At 45.9% G+C, this 25,048-nt stretch overlaps 1 protein-coding gene across 1 annotated transcript in view; it reads right to left on the minus strand.

The window, feature by feature from the left end:
- Positions 1-25,048, minus strand: part of LOC119976360 — a 110,446-nt gene that overhangs the window by 43,368 nt on the left and 42,030 nt on the right. The window contains exons 4-7 of the mRNA XM_038816844.1: positions 21,596-21,744; positions 17,660-17,800; positions 10,052-10,200; positions 9,111-9,230 (exon numbers count right to left, since the gene is read on the minus strand). Coding sequence (XP_038672772.1) covers positions 9,111-9,230; positions 10,052-10,200; positions 17,660-17,800; positions 21,596-21,744 — 559 coding nt within the window. The remainder of the gene's footprint in view (positions 1-9,110; positions 9,231-10,051; positions 10,201-17,659; positions 17,801-21,595; positions 21,745-25,048) is intronic.

Below are 25,048 nucleotides of genomic sequence, written 5' to 3' on the forward strand. Positions count from 1 at the left end.
AGAGGCTTGGCTCAGAGCAATCCTCTGATCCTGAAGATCAGGTTACAATTGAGGCTTTACAAGTTTCTGTGAATACTGGAAACCACTGTTCTCATAGGCATAGGCCCAAGATAGATCACAGGAATGTACACGCCAACTGATGTTTATATAGCACCTTCAACATAATAATGTTGAGCACTTCCCATACTTTGGCAGCCTCCTCTCTCAAAAGGCAACCATTGACGAGGGGATCCAATACAGTCTTGTATAAACTACTGCATGCGAGTGTTTGACAACAAAGACCTCCACAAGTCAATGCAAGTCCGAGTGTACAAAGCCACCTGCATCACTGTACTTGTGCTTTGCAGTGAGACCTGGTGTTGGATTTTATGGCAGGGCGGATTTACCGTGCCTCTCCAACTGAAAAGGTCCATTGGCGCCGTGCCATCAGTTTCCCGACTGTTGCGCAGCAATATTACTCTAGGGGGGAAGTCTTAAATGGATAAAAGTGGGTCTTCTGCTGCCATCCGTCAGCTGGAGGACTGAAAACAATGGCTTCAGCCGTCCCAATATCCAAGTGGATGTCGGTCGGGTAAGCAGTCTGATGACTCAGCAACAGCAGAGGAACATAGAGGGGTGGGTAGTGAGGTGGAGCTGGGAGTCATTGGCACACACAAGAAATGGTATGCTTTTGGATGTCTTCACGGGGCAGTGGTAAGATGAGAAATAGGAGGGGGCCACGGATAGATTCTTGGGGAACAGTGGATGTAATGGTGCAGGAATGGGAAGAGAAGGCATGAAGTGATGTCCAGGGCCAATAAACCCCCAATTAAAGTTCCATTTGGTTGGTTCAAGTGTCCAGGAAATATCATATCCTGCAATTCCTGTTGTACTCCTCTGTTCATGAATACTCCAAGCTACATAGAATTGGTACTGTGCAGAAGGAGGCCATTTGGCCCAATGTGTCTGCACCGGCTCTCTGAATGAACAACTCATCATTTTCAGTCCTCCTGCCTTCTCCCCATAACCCGGTACATCTTCCCTTCAGAAAACAGTCCAATTCCCTTTTGAACGCTTCAGCTGAATCTGCCTCCGCCACATCCTCAGGCAGTGCATTCCAGACCCTAACCACTCACTGTGTGAAAACGTTTTTCCTCATATCATTATTGCTTCTTTTACTAATTACTTTAAATCTGCGCCCCCTTGTTCTCAATCCTTTCATGAGTGGGAACAGTTTCCCCTTACAGTCTGTCCAAACCCCTCACGAATTTAATATCTATAAAATCTCCTGTCAGCCTTCTTTCCTCCAAACAAAACTGTCCCAACCTCCAATCAGCTTCAGAACTGAAATTTCTTACCCTGGAACCATTCTCATGACTCTTTCCTGCACTCTCTCGTGCCCAGAACTAGACCCAATACTTCAGCTGAGGCTGAACTAGTGACTTAGAGAAGTTCAACATAACCTCCTTGCTCTTGTTCTCTTATGACCCTATTAATAAAACCCAGGACACTGTGGGCAGGATTCTCCCAGCCTCACGCCGGGCCGGAGAATTGCCACAACCACGCCACGTCTCACCGACGCGCGATTCTCCAACGTGGAGAATCGGTGCCATTTGCATCGGCGGGTTTGGCGCGGCATTGGTCGTGGCCTGCTGTCCGCGGCCAGGCTGCTGATTCTCTGGCCCAGATGGGCCGCGTGGAAACGGCAGAGTCCCACCAGCGCCGTTCACCCCTGCTCGCAGCCGGAGGGAAATCTGCGCGTAGGGTCAGGGGGCGGCCTGTGGGGCAGGGCAAAGCATTCCTCAACCAGTGGGGCCTCCGATGGGGTCTGGCCCGCGATCGTGGCTCAGCGGTCGGTGGCCTGGCCTCACCCCCCCCGGGCCTACTTTGTTGCTTGACCAGCCCCTGAAACCCCACACCATGTTGCGTCGGGGCCGGCGCGCTGAAGAAGTCCCATGCGAATGTGCGGCTTGGCGCGGCCCATCTGCGCATGCGCGGGTTGGCGCGACGCCCATTTGGTACCAGGAAGGCAGGCTGGAGTGGCGTGAACCGCTCCAGCGCCTGCTGGCCCCCTGGCGCGAACACTTAAGTCTCTATTTCGGGGGCAGCACGGTGGCGCAGTGGGTTAGCACTGTGGCCTCATGGCGCCGAGGTCCCAGGTTCGATCCCGGCTCTGGGTCACTGTCCGTATGGAGTTTGCACATTCTCCCCATGTTTGCGTGGGTTTCGTCCCCACAACCCAAAGATGTGCAGGCTAGGTGGATTGAACACGCTAAATTGCCCCTTAATTGGAAAAATTGAATTGGGCACGCTAAAATTTTTTTTTTAAGTCTCCATTTCAGAGAATCGCGCCCTGTATGTTTGATTAACTGCTCTCTCAACCTATCCTGCCACCTTAAATGGTCTATGCACATGTACACCAGGGTCTCTCTGCTCCTGAACCACTTTTAGAGTTGTATCCTTTATTTTACACATGTCCTTGTACCACGACGAACCACTCAATGCTTAAAGCACTCAGTTTAAATGGCAGACAGAGAAATCACAGAGAAAAGTGTTGAACATTTGTCTGCTTATTTTGGTCTCAGTTATTTTCAGGTATGGTGGAGCAACGTCCTGACTGGAATGGCTTTCCCTTTGGCTGAAACAATTACTGTACGTTAGATGAATTTGGTGACTTTATGTTTGTACACGTTTGTGGTTGTTACATATATTTGCAGGTTCGAGGAGACACTAGTAGACACCTTGGCAAAAATGCATTCAGTTCACTAAATACTGATTAGTAAAAATCAATAAACTTAACACATGGTTAAGTATTGCTATTTTCTGTGATTTAAAATCTGGTTACTCACAGGTGGAGCACTAGATACTCTATGAAAAGCACTTTTTGTGTTAAACCCATTATCAGCAGTATTAACAAAATAGCCTCAGATTATCATTCTTAAATATATCAATTAATATTTTCAACAATTACTCCCCAAAGTGGAAACATCAGAAAGCCAAACGCTACTCCACTCAGATTGGTTGATCTTCATAACTGATTTGTGCAGGATAATGTCATTTGCATGCCATCAGGTGTTGCTCATCTCTGGTAAAAGGTGGGAGTTATGTTCTTTGTGGTGATATGCATCACCGTATAAACACAAGGGGCTAATCTAAATACACTACAACTAAGTAACCACTAGAGGGAGCACCAGAGATATCATGACATGCAGATATCCAGCCAATGGGTCATTACAACAGGACACAACCAATGGGTAATCAGGACACCCAGAGGTGGCATTACCACAAGGGGGTACTTCACAACCCATATTAAAGGACAGAGCACACATGCTTTGCCTCTTTCCACAGACAGACATCTAGAGAGTACATCAGGGTTGATCAGAAGCATCACACCCCAGCACGTGGCTTAGAGCAGACTGGTTTAGTTAGACTGAGTTACTACAGTTAGATTAGCAGGAGAGTCAAACTCATTTAAGAACTGTGTTAATAGTTCAATAAACATATTGAACTCATGACAAAGTTTGGACCTTCCTTTGCCAAAGCATACGTCAAGGAAGCAGCTTGTGCTACACAAAGACACAAAGAAACATGGTACCAGTAGTGTCTGTTCAATCTATTTAGTTCAACTCAGCAAGATCTGTGACAACCAGCAACAGCACCCAGACAAGATGATCGAGATTCCGGTTCCTCAGCAACTCAGGTACCACGGCAATCTTAGTGCCAACTGGCGTACATTCAAGCAGAGATTTCAGCTTTACCTGGAAGCAGCCCACCTAAATGGCGTGGCTGATGCTAAAAAGATAGCTCTTCTACTCACCATTGTGGGTGAGCATGCAACAGAGATCTGCAACTCCTTCAAATACTCCAAAGGGCAGAAAAAAAGACTTCCAGACAGTCCTGGACAAGTTTGAAAACTACTGCGAGGTAAACACAAAATAAATCAGTAAAACTGGCGCCTATGCTCACCACGAGGCAGAGGTAGGGATGCAGCAGAAGCAAACGGCATTTCTGATTGGCAGCCATCTTACGCGTATCCAGCCGGGCCAGTCCGCACGTGCGCAGTTCCCCAGAAGATGCGAACTGGCAAATTGTGTGTTGCGCTTGCATGAGAAGCCGCACACATGCAATTGCGAAAAGAGCGCATAGTAAAGGAAAAGCGATTTGTGCATGCACAATCCATTCCTACGCTTTATGTCACGAGCGTCATGACGTCAGAGGCCCCAGACCACGCCCACTTAAAGGGGAAATGTCTGAAAATAGTGAAGAAAAGTTTTAAAGCCAGAAAACACAATTCTTTCACCATGAAAGACAGAACAATGCCTTAACTTCGACCAGTAGATGAAAATAACCTCCGCAAAACCCTGCAACAAGCAGTCAGCACCACCCAAAGAGATGATTTGGTCCTTGAAGACTACCACTCAGAAGGTGATTTCATCATTGGACGTAGCGAGCACTGTAACAAATCCAAACCGCAACGAGATGATTTGTACATTGAAGCATCCTACACAAACATGGATGAGTTCTTCCGATTTGAGGATCCTCAGCCCATCATAGACGACATCCCGATCCATGAGTACAGGATTCTACTGTGGCCTGATGCCAAGAGACAGAGAGCGGTACAAGCCCACAGATATCGCCACGCACCACAAAGAGTCCCCAACTCCACACAGTGAGTGGTCCACACACCACGAAGAGTCCCCGATTCCGCACAGAGAGCAATGAAAGACTCCACAGCGAGACCACTGCACGACTTCACACAGAAAGCGATGAAAGACTCCACAGCGAGACCACTACACGACTCCGTATGCGCACAGATCGACTCCACAGCGAGACCACTGCACGACTCCACACAGGGGACGATGCCACAGAGGGAGCGATACAAGCCTCCACAGCGAGCTCGTTGACAGACTCCACAATGGGAGCAACTCAAGATGCCAAAGCGCAGTCCATGCATGAACAAGACCATGACGGTCTATCCACCTTATCTGAGCAACCAGCAGCAGACGATGCAAGTCTGCCACACTCACGTAAACAACAGAAAGACTATGACAATCTACCCAGATTACTTGAGCCACCATAAGAAGACTCTGACAGTCTACCCAGCTCATCTAACCAACAAGAAGACACTGCAGGTCTACCCACTGTATGTGAGACAAGTGACAAAGTCATCACAATTCCCATACAAGATGTGCAACATCACAGCGAGACTGACAGGTCTCAGCTTGTACGCACAGAGGCACTCGACAATCCAAGTGAAACTACTCGTGAGTCCAGTGCGACCACGTCAATTGAAACCTCATCCACTCGAGCCTCTCCACAAGCAAATGTAATCTTGAACATTTTGACTCCAGACGAGGAGCATCAAGAAACCAAAGATGATTCAAGTGAACCAGAACGGACTCCAGACGGGGAGCATCAACAAACTGAAGATGATTCCAGTGAACCGGACATGTCTCCAGACAGGGAGCACCGAGGAATCAAATACGAAACGCTCAATGAAACAGCAGATGCCACAAAGGACACTGACACAAGTAATTTTGTGAAGGACTCAAATTCTCCACTCGGAATGGTCATTGAACGCAACAAACACAACAACAAAACCTCCAAAAACAACAACATAGACAACAACAAGAAGCGTACCAAAGGCACCAAAGTCAACAACAAGCACGACAAAACCAACAACACTGGAACAACGACTGGTACAACATGGTACAACTCTGCAGATGCAGGACACTGTGACAGCACAGCTCAAGACAATGGCAAGTGTGCAGATATACCATGACATGATAACGCATCTTACAAATTCACGTTTGCTACACTACAAACAAGCAGACCAGCTTTCAAGGCAGCTGACATACAGCATCAATACCGCAAACACAGACACCAGTCTGTGTTGTTCCTCGTGTCTTAATAAAGCTCGCAGTCTCAAATGTGGAGAAGATGCTTTATTGTGAGTTCGTTCATTCTTCAGAGCTCTACGTACGGCTACCTTCAGTGCTATCCTAGCTGCTGTGTGTCCAGCTATTAGCTCTGCCTGCTGTGTAGTGTTTCCTACTTCCTGTCCTGATCTATTTATATGGCTCTCCCGTGCTCCCTCTAGTGGTCGCTCAGTTGTGTTGCATCTGGTTAACTTGTGATCACCACACAGTCCAGGAAAGATGACTTCAAGAATTGCTACCACAGGCATCGAAGAAAAGAGTCCAAATCAGACAACAATGTGATTTGACCATTTGAACACCTCCTGATGAATTCTTGGTTCCTTAAGCACAGAGACACTGACAGCGTTCACAAGGAAATGACAACATCAACATCGACACTTCAATAACAAAACAAGAAAGCCACTTGACCATATAAATTCATGAACTTTGGACTCATAAATATTATTTGGTATTGTATAATCATCACTGTCATCATGACTTATAAATGTCATCACTTATCTACCTATTTTGGTTAGTGTAAATACACTACATCTAAGCAACCACTAGAGGGAGCACCAGAAATGTCATGACATACAGACATCCAGCCAATGGGTCATTACAACAGGACACAACCAATGGGTAATCAGGGCACCCAGAGGTGGCATTACCACAAGGGGGTACTTCACAACCCATATTAAAGGACAGAGCACACATGCTCTGCCTCTTTCCACAGACAGACATCTAGAGAGTACATCAGGGTTGATCAGAATCATCACCCAGCACGTGGCTTAGAGCAGACTGGTTTAGTTAGACTGAGTTACTACAGTTAGATTAGCAGGAGAGACAAACTCATTTAAGAACTGTGTTAATAGTTCAATAAATATATTGAACTCATTACAAAGTCTGGGCCTTCCTTTGTCAAAGCAGACATCAAGGAAGCAGCTTGTGCTACACGAAGAAGCATAACACAGCATTCTTCGCCGCTCTGCAAACTTTATTAACGATTATCTTCTGTTATTCTGGACATCAGGGGCAGTATTGTCCATTTGAGAGACTATTTTCTCCCATCAGAGTAGAATCATTCCTGGTCTGCGCTGGCACTAAGGAACGGAGCCCAGGAATGATTCACTCTCTATCTGCCATGCTAATTTATACACGGCGGGGAGCTCCTGGGATTCCGTTCTTAATCCAGCTAATGGGCAGCCAGTTTTGAGTGGGTGGCCCAAGGTCCGGCGCCTGGCCTTTCTCCCTCACCCTCACAATGCAAAACCTGCCCCCCCCCCCCCCCCCCTCCCCCAGCACCCCATCAAACATCTAGCTGTGATTGACAGGTCATCACCACATCATAAACAGATGTGTTCTGCTGAGAAAAAGAGGATGTGAAAGCATTTATCTCCAAGATGTTTAAAACCATTGTGGCTAACTTCACAGCAGGGTACTTGTGATGCACAAAGGGAAGTGAAAATAAACAATCCAGACAGCTGGCAGTCTGGAAGCAATTACCCTGCCAATTACTAAAATATATTTATCCTTGAAAATGTAAAGTGAATAGAAGCTTCGATGATCAAATTACCTGAGGGTGTTTAAATCCTTGTGATGTGTTTTGGCTTTCTATGAAGAATGAGCCGTTGCTTTCAACATTTCTGTCTGAGGCAACAGGTGTGACGGACAAGTGAATAAGCTGCCATTTTTCACTATTTCTGCCTGCGCTGCTCTTTAGCTTCTAGGCAGAGGTCACTGATGGGGGGGGGGGGGGCACCTATGATATGGGTGGGGTCTCTGATATGGGCGCATCTCTGATATGGGGGTTCTCTGATTATAAGGGGGTTCTCTGATATAGGGGTTCTCTAATATGGAGACCTCTGAAATGAGGGAGGGGGTTTCTGATAGGGGGGTCTCTGATGGGATGTCACCGATATGGGGTAGCTGATATTGCAGTCTCTGATTATGGGTTGTCTCTGATATGGGGACGTCTCAGATATGGGGGTCTCTGATATAGGGGGGTCTCTGATATAGAAGGGTTCTCTGATATTGGGGTTCTCTGATACGGAGGCCTCTGAAATGGGGGAGGGGGTTTCTGATATGTGGGTTTCCGATGGGATGTCACTGATATGAGGTATCTGATATGATGGGTCTATGATATGGGGGTCTCTGATATGGGGGGTCTATTTTATGGGGGTGACTGATATGGTCTCTGATTTGGAGGGGGTCTCTGATATGGTGGTCTCTGATATGGAGGGGGTCTCTGATTGGGGGCAGGGCCAGTTTTAAGCCTATTTGACCAATTTCATCAAATTGGGCCCCGCACCTTAAGGGGGCCCCGCGCCAGCAGCGACAGAGTTACCGTTTGAAGCCTTTTCTGTATTCTAAGAGGAACTATAGGGTAGTTTTTACTTTTGGGGAACGCACCGCATTACCGTCGACAAATCCTTCAGCCCTGCGCCGCCAAATCCTTCCGCCCGGGTAAATAAGTTTCAAAATTTTAGTATATCAAGCATTTAATGTTTTTTTTGGTTAAAGACGAGCATACTACATGAAATATAAACATACATAAATTTTTACTTTTATAGAGTAGGGGCCCCGCCATCACTTTTCTAATTGGGCCCGCAATTCCTAGCACCGGCCCTGATTGGGGGTGACTGATATAGGGTCTCTGATAGGAGGGGTATCTGACATGGATGACCTCTGATATGGGGGGATCTGATATGAGGGTCTGATATGGGAGGTGTGATATGGGTGGGGGGGTTCTGATATTGGGAGGTCTGTGATAGGGGCTCCGGTTGGGGGTTTCTGATGGGGGGTTTGCACATTCTCCCCATGTTTGTGTGGGTTTCGCCCCCACAATCCAAAGATGTGCAGGATAGGTGGATTAGCCAGTCTAAATTGCCCCTTAATTGGAAATAATAAATTGGGCACTCTAAATTTATTTACAAAAAAATAATGACAGCAATCCACATCCACATGCATCCTGGCCGAGAGGGCCGAAGCATCACTGAGGCATGGATAACCGGGCATCCAGCCCGTTAATTGGATGCAAATGGGTCTAAATGACCCATCGGCACACTGCTGCAGCCAGCAGGGGACCGGAGCTTTGGAACGTTGTTTGCCCGATGTGCGATTCTCCACCAGATTAGGAATTCCACTACCAATGGTGGGCGGTGGAGAATCCACCTCCAGATATTCCCAAAATGTGGAAGATGCCAGGATGATTACCTTTCTTCTTTTTCTTTGATGCAGTAATGTTGCTGTTCATGACATCCTCACCACCAATGGCAGCATCATGTCCAAGGCCCTGGCTCAATATGACCGGCTTCAAATCAGACTGTTCAGTTCCTGATAAACCAGAGGGAAAACCAAAATAATGAACAAGCAGATTACAATTCAACATCGTGGAGAACAGTTGAAATATTAAATTCTAAAACACTGATTTCCAGCAAGTAGCTCCTGTCCTGCTCATAGTTATATTTTTAAGGAACTTTTGTCACAGTCATGAACAGCACACATGGGGCACAATTTAATGGCCTCGTCGCACCCGACCTGGTGTTGGGACGAGGTCGTTGAATCTCACAAGAGGCTTCTTGCGAGATTTGCGATGCTCGAAATGCCACGTACGATTTAACAGTCTTGCAAGATTTAATGGATTGATCCAGATCAGCATTGAACTGGGAGTGATCCAGGTCAGCATATTTAAATGAGCCACTAAGGTCACTTAAACATGTATTCGTGGGATTACAGCGCCCGGGACCTAACAGCTGTGCCAGCGAGACTTCACCAGGGCGTCATTTAGTACTGGTTTGCACAAACGTGGACCAATCATAATGACACCTGCGGGAGGGGTGGGGGGGTCTTCCAGGCCACGGGAGACCCCCGGGGGATTAGGGACAGGGTAGGGTGATGCCCTGGCAGTCCCTCTGGCACCTGTTCACCTTTTAAGGCTGTAAAATTCCGATAATATAGAAGTTCCAAGTATTAGTGACCCCTTTGTGTCATTTTTCCTTTCGATTTTTCTCAGTCATATTTGAGAGACTGACCAATATTTGTTCTATCGTTCATTTTTTGGATTGAATTATTAATCATCTCTTTTCCCAAGCAATACCTTACAATCAATAGCCCTATTTTGCTGTGTAAGGTGTTTATGTAATACCCTACTGCACCTTCTAGCAAGCGTTTTGATGGATCCTCCTCAAAATCTAAAGATGTACCAAATTTCTTCCTGGCCATGTTTTCTGCATAATCTGCGATAAACTTGATAAGGTCACACGCTCCTTCACATTGTAAGTTGTTGCCATCCAAAAACAGATCTCTGCAGTAAAGATATTTGCAATTTATCTTGCAAGCCCAATTTACAATCTCATTAAATTATGTAATTCAATAATTATACATCCAGCTGCTAAGCTTACGTGTTAAACAATCCTATGAAATTATTTAAAGAGACAACATAATCCTGAATTGTATACTTCAAACTTGGAATAAGTTAGGTTTTACAATTATGTCACAGCTGCAGCTGCAGATTCTAACCAATGTCTATACACCAGCAATCTGTAACTCAAGAGAATTCTGCAATCGTCTTACTGGAGATACTTGCGAACTAGATTGGGGAAAAATGTAGGTATTTAAATAACATGAAGACTCGGATTTGAGGTCAAGCTGATATTAAATGATTCAATGATTTGGGAATAACGTTTTATATCAAGAACTGCTTAAATTACAGTGGAAGTAGCCTTGTCATGTGTATCAGGCGGAATCATTTTGCCTTCCGCTAGCATTTGAGTGTTGAGTCCAAAAGGAACTCTCCATTCCTATCCAAAGTGAAATAAGTGTCCAAATTCAGATCTTTTGACTCCTGGTTGATATTCCATAAGGTGATGTTTTATCCATTGGGCCTAAAGAGTCCATGATGTCAAGTGTGAAATGACAAGATTGACAACAGATTGGTTAAAAGATGATAAATGGGGCAGCACGGTGGCCTCGTGGTTAGCACAGCTGCCTGAGGTCCCAGGTTCGATCCCGGCTCTGGGTCACTGTACGTGTGGAGTTTTCACATTCTCCCCGTGTCAGCGTGGGTTTTGCCCCCACAACCCAAAGATGTGCAGAGTAGGTGGATTGGCCACGCTAAATTGCCCCTGAATTGCAAAAAATGAATTGGGTACTCTAAATTTAGTTTTAAAAAGCATACAGTATTCTGGGCTTTTATAGAGGGACATAGATTTCCTTAATTGGAAAAAATAATTAGGTAATCTAAATTTAAAAAAATATTTTTTTTTTAAATGATAAATAAAGGGGACGGGATTCTCAGTTCCTGATAATAAGTGTTGATGCCAGGGCATGGTTCATGGACTTTCACGACAGCAAAACTGGCGCTGAACCTGGACCAATTCAGGGACTGTGGAGGGGTTAACACCAGCACCATGTGGAACACAATCGATCCCAATGAAAACCAGTGGCGGATTCGCTGGGTCCGTGATTGACACTTGGGAGGCTGACAAGTTGCAGCGGCACATACACATTCGAATCCCCACGAACACCATCGTAGCCAACAAGATGTCACTGGCTGCGCTGAAGCGCGCCCTTACGGCTGTTGGGTCAGCTAGGGCCAGATGCCCAGCCGGGGGTGGCCCGGGGGGGCCACCTATATGACCCATGGCCCTAAGTTCACAGTGGACTGTCAGCGGCATGTGCAGATGCATGGTTGCTTTTTCGATTGCGGCAATGTCGTTCTCTGACCCCCCCCCCCCCCCCCCCCCCCCCACAGCCCATTTCCTGGCCACCCCCCACCACTCTCCTTGGCCCTGGCACAAGCTGCCCGGCCAGTGGCAAAACTGTCAGCAAACTAATAATAATAATTTTTATTATTGTCACAAGTAGGACATTAACACTGCAATGAAGTTACTCTGAAAATCCCCTTGTCGCCACACTCTGGCACCTGTTCGGGTGCACAGAGGGAGAATTCAGAATGTCCAATTTACCTAACAGCATGTCTTTCGGGACATGTGGGAGGAAACCGGAGCACCAGGAGGAAACCCACTCAGACATGGGGAGAACGTGCTGATTCCGCACACTGTGTCAAGTGGGAATAGTATGGTGATGTTGAACACTTACCGTACCCCCTCTCTCTCCCTCACGATTTCATGATTTTTAAAAGCACAAGTGAATTTCGCCGTCGGGAACTCAGCCCATCAGAGGCGGAGAATTGCAGAGGCCCCGGAGGATACCGGGTCAGGCCCGCTAATGATATGCAAACGGTGTTTACTGTACCTGCACTGACACTGCTGTCGAGGTGAGGGAGAATTGCGATTTGGTGTCAAATCGGCGGCCATCGCGATTTTGGCAACGGAATCTATTCTCCGCCCAATCGCAGTTCCCAATTTCGCCGTCAGCCAATGGAGAAACCTGCTCAGGGTGTTTTTGAATGTGGCACCTCCCCAATATGCCCCGTCACAAGTTTTTCTATGGTTCCATTCAATCATTTATATTCATTTAACCATCTGAACGAGACACTGCTGGTACAAAAGCTACATTTGCAGATGATGGAAAATTATATCGCAGTCAGGGCCTTGGAAGGAAGTAAATTTTAAATTGATGAGGAGAGCTTGTGAAAGTGGCAAAAGTATTTCATTGCATGAAAGTGTACAGTAATACACCTGGTTCAAAGAATAGAGCACAATACCCCCCCCCCCCCCCCCCCCCCCCCCCCCCCCCCCCCCCCCCCCAACACACACACACACAAACACAGGCATCAGGAACACTCCCACCCACAGGTATTGGGGCATACCATGCCTCACAGGCATCACCCCCCCCCCCCCTCCATCCACCACCCCCACAGACATCGGGGCACTCTACCTCCCTCGGAGTACTTCCTCACTCACAGTCAATGCCACCCCTTCCATCACAGGTATCGGGGTGTGCCCCCCACCATACATAAGGAGAAACGCACCCAGAAGGCCGGCACTGGCACTGCCACCCTGGCCCCAGGTAAGCACTGTCAGGTGGCAGTGCCAGGGTGCCAGGGAGCAGTGCAAGGGCACTGTCCCACTGTCCGGGTTGTCCCTCAGCATCCAGGGGCTATACTTACCTCTGCGCCCCAGGCATGGTCATCACAGCTGATTTGTGTTTTTGAAAACCAGTAGTGGTTCGCCCTAGCATGACGTCACGCCAGGTGGGTGGAATAATACATTGAGAGCAGAAGCAGCAGCGTTTAGACCACTAATGAGATTAAAATATATTCTAGTATATGCTAATCAGACCTGTGCCCTTCCGAGGTGTGAACCTGTCATCTGAGGGGAGCTCGGAGGTCCGTTTTCAGAAATCTCACTGGCGCAAATCCCGTTTTTTAAAAATAAATTTAGTGTACCCAATCATTTTTCCAATTAAGGGGCAATTTAGCGTGGCCAATCCACCTAGCTTGCACGTTTTTGCGTTGTGGGGGCGAAACCCACGCAGACACGGGGAGAATGTGCAAACTCCACACGGACAGTGACCCAGAGCCGGGATCGAACCTGGGACCTCAGCGCCGTGAGGCGGTTGTGCTAACCACTAGGCCACCGTGCTGCCCTGCAAATCCCGTTTTTGGCCTCTCATGAGATTTAGCGGCGATTACGGGATTTGCGCCCGCAGGCCACTAAATCGCGGTCAAAGGTGTTTTACATAACGGGGTCAGGTAGAATTAAAGGCTGGAAATGCGATTTTACTATTCTTAGAAAGGCATCGATCTGTGGAATAGGACCCCAGAAGTGAAAGCAAGGACCTCACAGATTCTTCCAAGCATAATGATCGTGGCATCAGGACGACTAATTATTCTGAAAAGTAGTTAACAGCTCGAAGGCCACTTGAGGTTTGCTTGATCGTCCTCTGAGCGGTCTGCGTAATTTTTTGGTAGTAGATTCCTGAATCCTGAAAATCCTCATATTTTCTTAAGTCTTTCCCAAGAACAGGGATGTGATTAGACAAAGTACATGCTGCCACAGGGTAGACCAAATATCTTGAAGGAAAAATAGATCAGTCTGAAACCAGGCATGGAGACGGTGGTGTTGCGGTCAACCCGCAGCCATTCATTTTGCTGCAGGCAGATTGTAAATAGCTGCCTGAAATCAAGCAGTAGAAATGCTGCTGAGTAATTGCGGGCCACAGCAGGAGGCATCAAGTTTGAGTGTTGCTGGCACTAAGCTAGACTACACTAATTAGAGGCAAGATGAATTGTGGCTGCAGCCGTTGGCGCATGTCACTGGGAAAGCCATTCTGAGCAGGAAGAATAGTGAAAATGGTGAAGGTCGCATGCTCGTCTTCTTTTAACACAGCAATGGAGGCCATGGTGCAGGAGATGGATGGGAGAAGAGAGCTTTTATATCCAGAGGCCCAGGAGACCCAATAGGCAGAAGGCACTGGGAGCAATTAGCTTTTTTGTAAACGCCAGCAGTCTGGCTAAGAGGACATGAATACAGTGTTGCAAGAAGTTAAATGACCTCGCATGAATGGTTAAGGTCAGTGAACACATCTTGAAATGCCATATCCTTACAAATGAACCAGTAATAATAATAACAATAATCTTTATTAGTGTCACCAGTACGGTAGCAGAGTGGTTAGTACTGCTGATTCACAGGGCCAGGGTCTCATGTTTGATTCTCTAGGCTTGGGTCACTGACTGTGTGGAGTTTGCACGTTCTCCCTCTGTCTGCATGAGTTTCCCCCAGGTGCTCCGGTTTCCCCCCAAAAGTCCCAAAAGATGTGCTGTTAGGCGAATTGGACATTCTGAATTCTCACTCTGTGTACCTGAACAGGCGCCGGAATGTGGCAACGAGGGGCTTTTCACAGTAACTTCATTGCAGTGTTAATGTAAGCTTACTTGTGACAATACAGGTTATGAAAAATTAAACGTAGGCTTGCATTTACACTGCAATGGGCAGAGTAGGAGACCTCCACCCAAGCAGAACCTGCCTTCAGGCTATCAACGGGGAAAAGGTGAGGACACCCGGTTTGCCCCTTCTGCAGCACCGGCGATTCTGAGACCCCGAAAATGGCCATTCGCGGACAAGGCTCTAGCTCAAGATCAAGAATCAAGAATCTCTGACATGGTGCTAGGGAAGGAGACCTAGAAGCTTTCAAGCTTAGGACATAACCAGAACATGTGGGTATGATTTGCCGGACTCCCAAGAACAACCCTCGCACCTATCTTCCATCCGCAAGAAAAAAACATTGACCCTCGCCTTGGTCATATGCGCTCTGTGCACCACTTGAACTGAATCAAGCTGAGCCGAGCACACGAGGGGGCAGACTTGACTCTGTGAGGACCCCCACTCCACACACCCACTCCATCCAAAACCAGATCTAATTCACCCTCCCACTTCCTCTTCACCTCATCCAATGGAGCCCGCTCCGTCGACAGTATCTGGCCACAAAGAATACTGTATGCTTTAACTGCTCTCCACCAGTCCTGTCACCTTTAATAATTCCGGCACATGTACACATGTACAGGTCCCTGTACTCCTGCTTCCACTTCAAAACTGTATCCCTTATTTTATATTGTCTGTCCATGTTCTTCCTGCCAAAGTGCAATCTTCCCCTCACCCGCACCGGCCAGAGATAAAATCCTATTCAAGAGGCGCCGAGGGAAATTAAGAAAACTCCTTATGCAAGAAATTGCGAACCTGGAAACGCCTAAATAAATGAGTCCTGGGAATTAGAATTTGTCCAACAGCTCCTCAAAACTGGCAAACCTACTCTCCACAAACAGGTCCCCAAACCTCTCCAAACCCTCCTCCCACCATGACGCGAATGTTGAATCTAAGCGCACTGGCACAAAGAGATTACTACAAATATGGGTTAACAACGGCATGGAGTGGAACTTCAAATGTTGTCTAAGCTGTTTCCAAATCCTCAGAGTGGACACCACTACCGGACCCAAGGTAAATTTTAGAAGAAATGTCATTGCTCTTTGTGACCTTTTGGGTGCAAATTGGCTGTCATGTTTCTTACATTAAAAAAATTAAATTATGGGATGTGGGCATTGTTGTCTAGGGCAGCATTTGTTCCCCAATCCTGATTACACTCGAGAAGGTGGTGATGAGCTGCCTTCTTGAACCGCTGCAGTTGCTGTGGCGTAGGTACACCCACAGTGCTGTTTGGGAAGGAGTTCCAGGATTTTGACTGAGCGACAGTGGAGGAATGGCGATATAGTCCCAAGTCAGGATGGTGAGTGACTTGGAGGGGAAGTTCCAGGTGGTAATGTTCCCATGTATCTGCTGCCCTTGTCCTCGATGGTGCTGGTCATGGGTTTTTGAGGTGGGCTCAAACGTATTTAATTGGCTGCAAAACACTTTAGGATGTCCTTGGGTCGTGAAAGGCATTATGTAAATGCAAGTTGTTCTTTCTTTCTGACTTTCTCCAGTTGCAGTTGCTTTGAATGGACGGTGGGATGCAGGTATTTCCGAGATGTATGGACTTGTTACCTTTGAGGATCAGAATGAAAGTGCACACTACTTGATTTTTACAGAAGTAGTTGGCTAGTTGCCTCTCTTCAGGGACCGGATGCACAGGACAGGTTCCATGGCAGAACTAATTGTGCGTGATCTGTGGAGGCAATGAATGGGGTGCATGTTTTTCCCCTCACTCCCATTACAGACTTTTGCATGCTGTGACAAATTGTCAGAATGTTGCAAACACCTCTATTTAAGTTTGCAGTGATGCACTTTGGTAGGAAGAACATGGACAGACAATATAAAATAAGGGATACAGTTTTGAAGTGGAAGCAGGAGTACAGGGACCTGGGTGTACATGTGCCGTAATTATTAAAGGTGACAGGACTGGTGGAGAGCAGTTAAAGCATACAGTATTCTCACGGTGCCGAGGTCCCAGGTTCGATCCCCGCTCAGGGTCACTGTCCGTGTAGAGTTTGCACATTCTCCCCATGTCTGCGTGGGTTTTCCCCCCACAACCCAAAGATGTGCAGGGTGGGTGGATTGGCCACCTAAATTGCCCCTGAATTGCAAAAAATGAATTGGGTACTCTAAATTTAATTTTAAAAAGCATACAGTATTCTAGGCTTTTATAGAGGGACATAGAGTACAAGAGCAAGGAGGTTATTCAGACCTCAGCTGGAATATTGTGTACAGTTCTGTGTGCCACACTACACAAAAGATGTGACTGCATTGGAGAGAGTGCAGGCGAGGTTTACAAGAACAATTCCAGGTTTGAGAAACTTCAGCTATAAGGCTAGGTTGGAGAGGTTGGGACTGTTCTCCTTGGAGAGAAGAAAACTAAGAGGAGATTTATTTGATAGAGATGTTCAAAATCATGAAGGGGCTGGACAGAGTAGATAGGGAGAAACTGTTCCTGCTTGTAAAATGATCGAGAACGAGAGGGTGCAGATTTAAAATGATTTGCAAAGGAAGCAAAGTTAACGTGAGAAAAAGCTTTCTCATATTATGAGTGTGTTTTTCAGGTCTGGAATGCACTGCCTGGAAGTGTGATGGAGGCAGGTTCAATTGAGGCACTCAAGATGATTATTTGAACAGAAACAAGGTGGAAGGGTAAAGGGAAAAGGCAGGAGAATGACAAAAGCCATAATGTACATTTGGAGAGACGGTGCAGATATGATGGGCCGAATGGCCTCCCTCCGCACTGCAACACTTCTGCGATTCTGTGATTTTGCATATTCTGTCTAATGTAATAGTCACACTTCTGTTACTGTGATTTACAAATCATTTATGTTGCCAAAGCTAAAATAGGATATCTGCAAGGCTTACATCGCCCAGAATAGTTCAGATTACCGAATGGCAGATTTGGCGACAAGTTCACCCAACAATGATCCACTCGGAGGTCCCAGATTGCAGTAACACAAGCTTAGTGTTAATAGCTGACAGTTCTCCTTCAGTCCATAGCAGAGGCCTCTGAGCCCTTCATCAAGAAACCTGAAAATAATAAACTTGTTACTAATTTATGAGAGGAAACATATTAATACTCCGACTTGTATGACCATTTGCTTGTCAGAAGAAACAGTTGAATGTTCCAAAAAATAAGTCTGATTTAATTTTTACTTAAATAAATTTAGAAATCAAAATTAAGTTTACGGTAAGCATTCTTCTTTTGCAACCAAGTTCATATTAAAGATCAATATACTCCAGATTAATAACTACTTTCAAATATGTACATTATAAAATGGGTCAGATGAAGATAATCGCTTCACCTACTCAATCTCAATATTCAATGAGGCCTGCTACCTTCCCATTGGGCCACCTAACCATGTCTCAACTGAGTTGGTATTAGGGCCTTGAGTTATGTAACATTGCTCGGAGGTATGAGTTACAAGACAGCTCTTTTCATTCTCAGTTTATTCTTCGGCCAGATATATTGGGCGAGAACAAAAACAGCTGCAAGTACAGGATAATTGTGAACAAATCAAAGAGGGAGTTCAGGAGAAACTTCTTTACCGAGAGAGTGGTTGGAACGTGGAACTTGCTATCAGTATTTGAGGTGAATAGCATTGGTGCTTTCAAGGGGAAGTTAGATAAGGATATAAGAGAAAAAGGTATGTTGATGGAGTTAGCTGAAGCAGGGGGTTGGGAGGAGACTAGAGCCATAAATACCACAATGGGCTTCTTCAAACAAATGCCTATTTTTGTAATAATAATTCTAAATACTTGGTAATTTAATCAAATTCATTTCTGAAATTTGTTGTTCTGTTACATTTCTGACCGTAATTAATAAATAGTGCCTGGGAACAGAATGCTAACATGAGGGATAATCCCATTTTTAAAGAATTGAATTAAAAAAACAGCATATTGTTTTTAAATCCCTCTACTTGGTGAAGGTAGTTTGAAGCTATGATTATTAGTGTTAAGCAGCTGATAGTATTGCATGAAGTTAATGGTCATATAAAGAATGTCCTGCAGCCATAACTCTTAGCTGTTTTGATCTACATAAACTAGCCCAGGGGTGGGCAAACTTTTCCGTGCAAGGGCCACATTCAGAAATTCACAATTTTAAAGGGCCGCATAGTATATTAAGTAAAATAATTACTTCACCCGGTTATGATTCTGGGCGCCTCATATAGAACATAGAACAGTACAGCACAGAACAGGCCCTTCGGCCCTCGACATTGTGCCGAGCAATGATCACCCTACTCAAGTCAACGTATCCACCCTATACCAGTAAGTAACCCAACAGCCCCCCCCCATTAACCTTAAAAAAAATAAAAAATTTTTAATGACTTGGTGGGCCGCATAAAGACCTTTGGCGGGCCGCATGTGGCCCGCGGGCCGTAGTTTGCCCACCCCTGAACTAGCCTGTTTTTGGAGCAGTCCTACATTACTATATATGAGCAGCCCTAAGTGGTTCAACGAATAACATCCTTCACATATTAACAGGTGAGTTATTTTCATCCACCTTTCCCAATTTGTTCCAAAGACTATACACATCTTAAAGGAAAGCAGTGAATCTTCAGATGACGGTGAAATGCCCCAATTCTTTTCCCGCACCTAAGGCAGACTTTCGTCTGTTTCCATAGCAGGTAATTCCCAGAACAGGTCATATGTCTGTCACTAAGGAAATCAATGTTAGTTACTCAAAATTGTCAGGGGGCAGAATCTGGTAGGGGGTTAAGAAGATCAAGAATACTTCCAGAGGCATTCTTGGAAATGTGCAAGATAAACACCAGAAGGTATCACAGCAAGCCAAGAATGCATCACCTAATGATGTCCTTTCATATCCTCGCCAACAAAGCCTGTTGAATGACAGTATGTACTGAACCAGGCAATTAACAATGACTATACTTGAATGTAGTATGGTGCACTCAGACACATACCAATAGGGTCACATTGCACAGTATTATATAACTGGACTTGGTACAGTTGGAAAATTCAATTGAAATTTCAGTAATCTGCTTACCAGACTGCAATGAAACCAATATAAACCTTCTCCAAGATATTGTCATTTAGAGCTTTTGCAACGGTGACAGCCAACTCACTCAGCTAATAGGAGAGCTCTGATGCAAATATGTATAATTGGCTATCTCTCATCTTTAACTTTGGCCTGCGATGAATCTGGCTCAAACAAATGATTCTGGACCTCTCTTGTTCTTAAGATCTCCACTGACTTCAGCTCATCTCAATCCCTCCCACTGATTTTGTTATCATGGTTACTTGATCCACTTAAGCTCATTAAACACTTTGGGCGAGATTCTCCACACTCCCGACGGTGCGGAGGATAGCGTGGCTCGTAAAATTTTACGGCCACGCTGTTCCGACGCCCTCCCGCTATTCTCCCCCCCCTCCCACGCCCGACTCCCGATACGAATCGCTGCCGCCGTTTTTTTACGGCCGGCAGCGATTCTCAGCTGATCGATGGGCCGAGTTCCCAGCCCTTTACGGCTGTTTTTACGAACGGCAAACACACCTGGTCTGGCCGTTCGTAAAAACGGCCGTAAACACTCGCATTTTACAACCAGGGCACCGATCGCGGGCAGCGGGCCCGATGCCCGCGCACTATTTGTCCTTCCGCCGCCCCGCAGTATCCATTCGCGGGGCGGCTGAGGGGCATCCCGGCCCGCGCATGCGCGGGCTTCGCGCAAATACGCGATGACGTTATCCGCGCATGCGCGGGTTGGAGTCTTCCAATCCGCGCATGCGCGGCTGACGTCATATGACGCGTCAGCCGGCGCTAACTCGGGCAAGCGGGCTTAACGAAATTCGTTAAACCCATGATGCCGGAGCTTACGGCGTCGGGCTGCTAGCCCCGACCGGGGACCAGAATCGGTTCCCTGTCGGGAAGGGGGGGGCTGGCCGGTTTGGGAGAATCGCGCCCTTTGTGATCAAACAACATGACTCAGATCCTTCAGACATGGGTGACTGACCTTCCCATTCCTTCAGTTTTTCATCCTTTATAAAGCATCTCTGCTCTACAGAATTGGTCAGGGTGTGGAGAGAGGGATAACTCACAGGGGTGATCGATCATGGCAGGGGCCTCCAATGAGCACAGGGGGCTTGAAAGACAGCACAGCCTCCCCTTCACATTTCCACTCATCCTGTGCTCATCCCACAAGCAATGAGAGAGATTGAAATAAGTGGTTTGTGCAAACTTGCAAACATTGAAATACATGGGGCTGGCGATTTGAGGGGCACCTTCTTTGGTCTTGGATTCAAGAGGTTAGTCATTCCTGAGGAAAGGGGAGGAGAGCCTGCACACTATTTACCATATTGATTTTTGTCAATCTCCCTCATGACCAAAGGTGTATGAAGTGCACTGTGTGATATGGGAAATTTGGGGGTTGGGCAAAGGCCAAACACCACTACAGTTCATTGTACCTGTTCCAGCCACATTTGTTGCAGGGACAAGGTGACATTCCACAGGTATTTTTGAACTCAACCTCACAAAAACAGTGACAGTGATTGTCACATTTGAGAACCAGTCCTGATGTTAGAAGCCTTTTTCAGATTATTACACATGACCAGTTGGGAATATTAACAGTTTAAGCAATATTACAATGGTTTATATCTTAAAATTAAAAGTTTTATGACCTGCAGGCCATGGGTGGGATTCTCCGTCTCGCGACCCCATTTTCCAGCGCAGTGCATCCCCGCTAGCAGCGGGATTCTCCGTTCCCACAGACAGCCAATGGGGTTTCCCATTGTGGCCACCCCACGGGCACGGTAGCGCTGCTGGCTAAGCGGAGGTTCCCACCGATGGAGAATCCCACAGCATATACTTACTCATTATAATCTAGAACAATGCAAGTCAATGCACTAGAACTGACAGCCTTCCCAAGCCTTTCTATTGACCATGTATCTATTCCACAATCCAACAGCTCTATTTTGGAAAATGGATAGGACGTTCGTCCACGGAGTTCCAGGACTATCGCCTATAGAGTTACAATGAACAGGAAAAAAGGCAAGCTGTTAACAATTACTTCTAAAGGTTACTTGAAGCTAAGAAAAAAGACAGTCTTTTTGTAGTTTTATGCATTTCACTTACGAAAACATATGAAGGCTTCAGACTTCCCACAACATGCCTGCTCCAGGTAGGTGGAGAGGATTATTTTAATGAATTAAAAAGTATGACTATAAGATGCAGGGTTCCCTTTAATTTTAAAAAGGTCAATAATGAATAAACAACACATGAAAGTGACAGGCACGACAAGACCACTTGGTCCACTAAACCTGGCCTATATTCATGATGGTAGGGTATCATGATTAGATACTTCCTCGCCTCTCTGAAGTCATGTCATCTCCTGACAGGCAAAAAGAGAAAAATCCATGGTTAATGATGAAAATTCAAACTAGACTGGAAAGCTTCTCTCTGCTCCTCTCAATGATCAGAATCAGCCCAGGAGGTAATAATAATAATCTTTATTAGTGTCACAAGTGGGCTTACATTGACACTGCAATGAAGTTACTGTGAAAATTCCCTAGTCGCCACACTCCGGCGCCTGTTCGGGTGCACAGAGGGAGAATTCAGAATGTCCAATTCACCTAACAGCATGTCTTTCGGCACTTGTGGGAGGGAACCAGAGCACCCGGAGGAAACCCATGCAGACACGGGGAGAATGTATAGACTCCGCACAGACAGTGACATAAGACGGCAATCGAACCCGGGTGACAACATGTTTGTTATCTGCTAACACATTTACCTCGATATGACACAGTTGTCGACACAATCAAGACCAAACTCCTTCGTATCTTAGAACAAAATTGAGAATCTACTTATCTCTTAATAAAAAGGAAAGGGGATTTAACTCCTACATTTTTCCTCAATCTTTTTGGGATATGTGGTATTCATGACCAACATCTGTATCCTGAACTCAACAAATTTACAATGAACACCAGCTACCATGAAGTGTGCGAGAGTGAGACTGAAATCAGAAACTTGCAATAAGGAAAATGTACTGCGCTGTAATGGTCTATGTTCTAGTGCAGACACAGCAAATAGCATTCTTTCTGCTAGAATTTTGTAATATGGACATTCCCCGAGCACCAAGTCAGGCAATGCATGGACCAGTGGAGAACTTCAACGCCATCTCCTTTATAAATGTAGAAGACACATAAAGAAAGATAAATGATTGAATTTCCAGACACAAAGAGAAAAGTTTGCTTATGTCTCAATGGTACAAAAAACTCAAGCTATGCAAGTTATTGTTCCCTCGTACCGCCACCCCCCTCTCCCCCAAACTGTGCTTCCTATCGCATACTTAGGCAGAATCGTGTAAGACAACATTGATTGCCTTAGTAAGATTTTGAAGTTAGTTTGACACGGGCAGCACGGTAGCATTGTGGATAGCACAATCGCTTCACAGCTCCAGGGTCCCAGGTTCCATTCCGGCTTGGGTCACTGTCTGTGCGGAGTCTGCACATCCTCCCTGTGTGTGCGTGGGTTTCCTCCGGGTGCTCCGGTTTCCTCCCACAGTCCAAAGATGTGCAGGTTAGGTGGATTGGCCACGATAAATTGCCCTTAGTGTTGAGTGGGGTTACTGGGTTATGGGGATAGGGTGGAGGTGTTAACCTTGGGTAGGGTGCTCTTTCCAGGACCCGGTGCAGACTCGATGGGCCGAATGGCCTCCTTCTGCACTGTAAATTCTATGTAAATCTATGACACACTGCAGGACAGAAGAGGATCAACCATTTAAGTGTTTGGAAACATTTAGTACCATTGGAATCTCAAAATTCTAATGTGCGCTTGATGAATGAAATTGAAGTGGCAATCGAAATGAGCAGGAGATCTTGACTGTGCTGGGATTTTTAAAAAAACATGGTTTTTGATGGATCATCGACATCAACAATTTTAATGTTAAAATACTGCGATCTGAATTCTAGATTGAGTGAAGCATTTGAAAGGCACCACTAGTTTTTGCATTGCAAATACTGCAGATATGCAGTTACCATCGCCTTACATGGCTTTGCCTGCATATAGGGCGATTGACTGCACAATTTTCAGTCAGAAGCAACATTATAGTCTGGGTTTTTGCACCATTGAGATATCTATGTCTGGAAGATCCACAAGATGCACTGCAGCAACACGCCAAGGCTCCTTCGACAGCAGTTATGCCACAAAGGCTACAGCGGTTCAGGGAGGTGGCGCACTACGGCAATTGGTGATGGGCAGCTAGTGCAGGCCTAGCCAACGATGCTTACATCCCATGGATTAATCAAAGAAAATCTTAACATGTGGCAAATTTGGTGAGGAATTCAGGTTCATTGAAAAACATTGGAAAGGAAGTCACATTTCAGTCTAAATCACTGGTAAAACTGTGAAAGACAGATGCTTCAAGTCATTTTTGAGAATTATTACTGGTAATGATAATAATAATCTTTATTTGGTGATATTGGTGGAAGTTCGTGCCTAACTGAATCATTTGGTAATAACTATTCCTATCTCACACTCCACCAACCCCAACAGGTGGGAAATGTAGGGGAGTGCACTTGGACTTTTCATTCTGCAGGAGATTATTAAAAGTCTAAGAACTGAATTTCCGGTCCCAGATGCTCCGAGACGGAAATTCCCACCCGAGGACAACGGAGTTTTCAACGGTCCATCAAATTTTCCAGCCCGCCTGCAATGTGGCATGCTGGAACAAAACATTTATCCCTAAATTGTTTTTTGTAAATATCAAAATTCACAAATACCAAGAGTCACAGTTCAGTACCCAGTCAAGTCTATGGCACCATGATGCCCATGTTTATTGATCTAACGTGTACTCTCTCCGCTCAGAACCCCACAAACCAGTGGCTTCAACATGATAGGAGCATCGTTGTTTGAGTTGCAAAAGTTACTTTTGTGAAAGTTTCAGTGCTTGTAGGTGATTGATTACATTTATACTTCTGCATTCTGTACCATTGTTGAAGGATTGGATTTAATTACCTTACACACACAAATCTTTGACCTTGCAGTAGATTCTGAAATATGGGGCTGTAGTTACCGGGGGAGCATATTGCTTGACACCTAGAAGAAATGTTGCGCACCAGTTGACTCATGTTAAACAAAGGCCATCCCACATTATAGAGTCACTACAGTGCAGAAGGAGACCATTTGGTCCATCAAATCTGTGCAGACCCTCTGAAAGAGCACCCTACCTAGGGCCACTCCGTTAGCCTATCCCTGTAACCTTACCTAACCTATTGGACACCAAGGGTCAATTTGGCACGGCTAATCCACCTAACTTGCACATATTT

This window comes from Scyliorhinus canicula, chromosome 13, assembly GCF_902713615.1.
Source record: "Scyliorhinus canicula chromosome 13, sScyCan1.1, whole genome shotgun sequence".
NCBI classification, from domain to species: domain Eukaryota; kingdom Metazoa; phylum Chordata; class Chondrichthyes; order Carcharhiniformes; family Scyliorhinidae; genus Scyliorhinus; species Scyliorhinus canicula.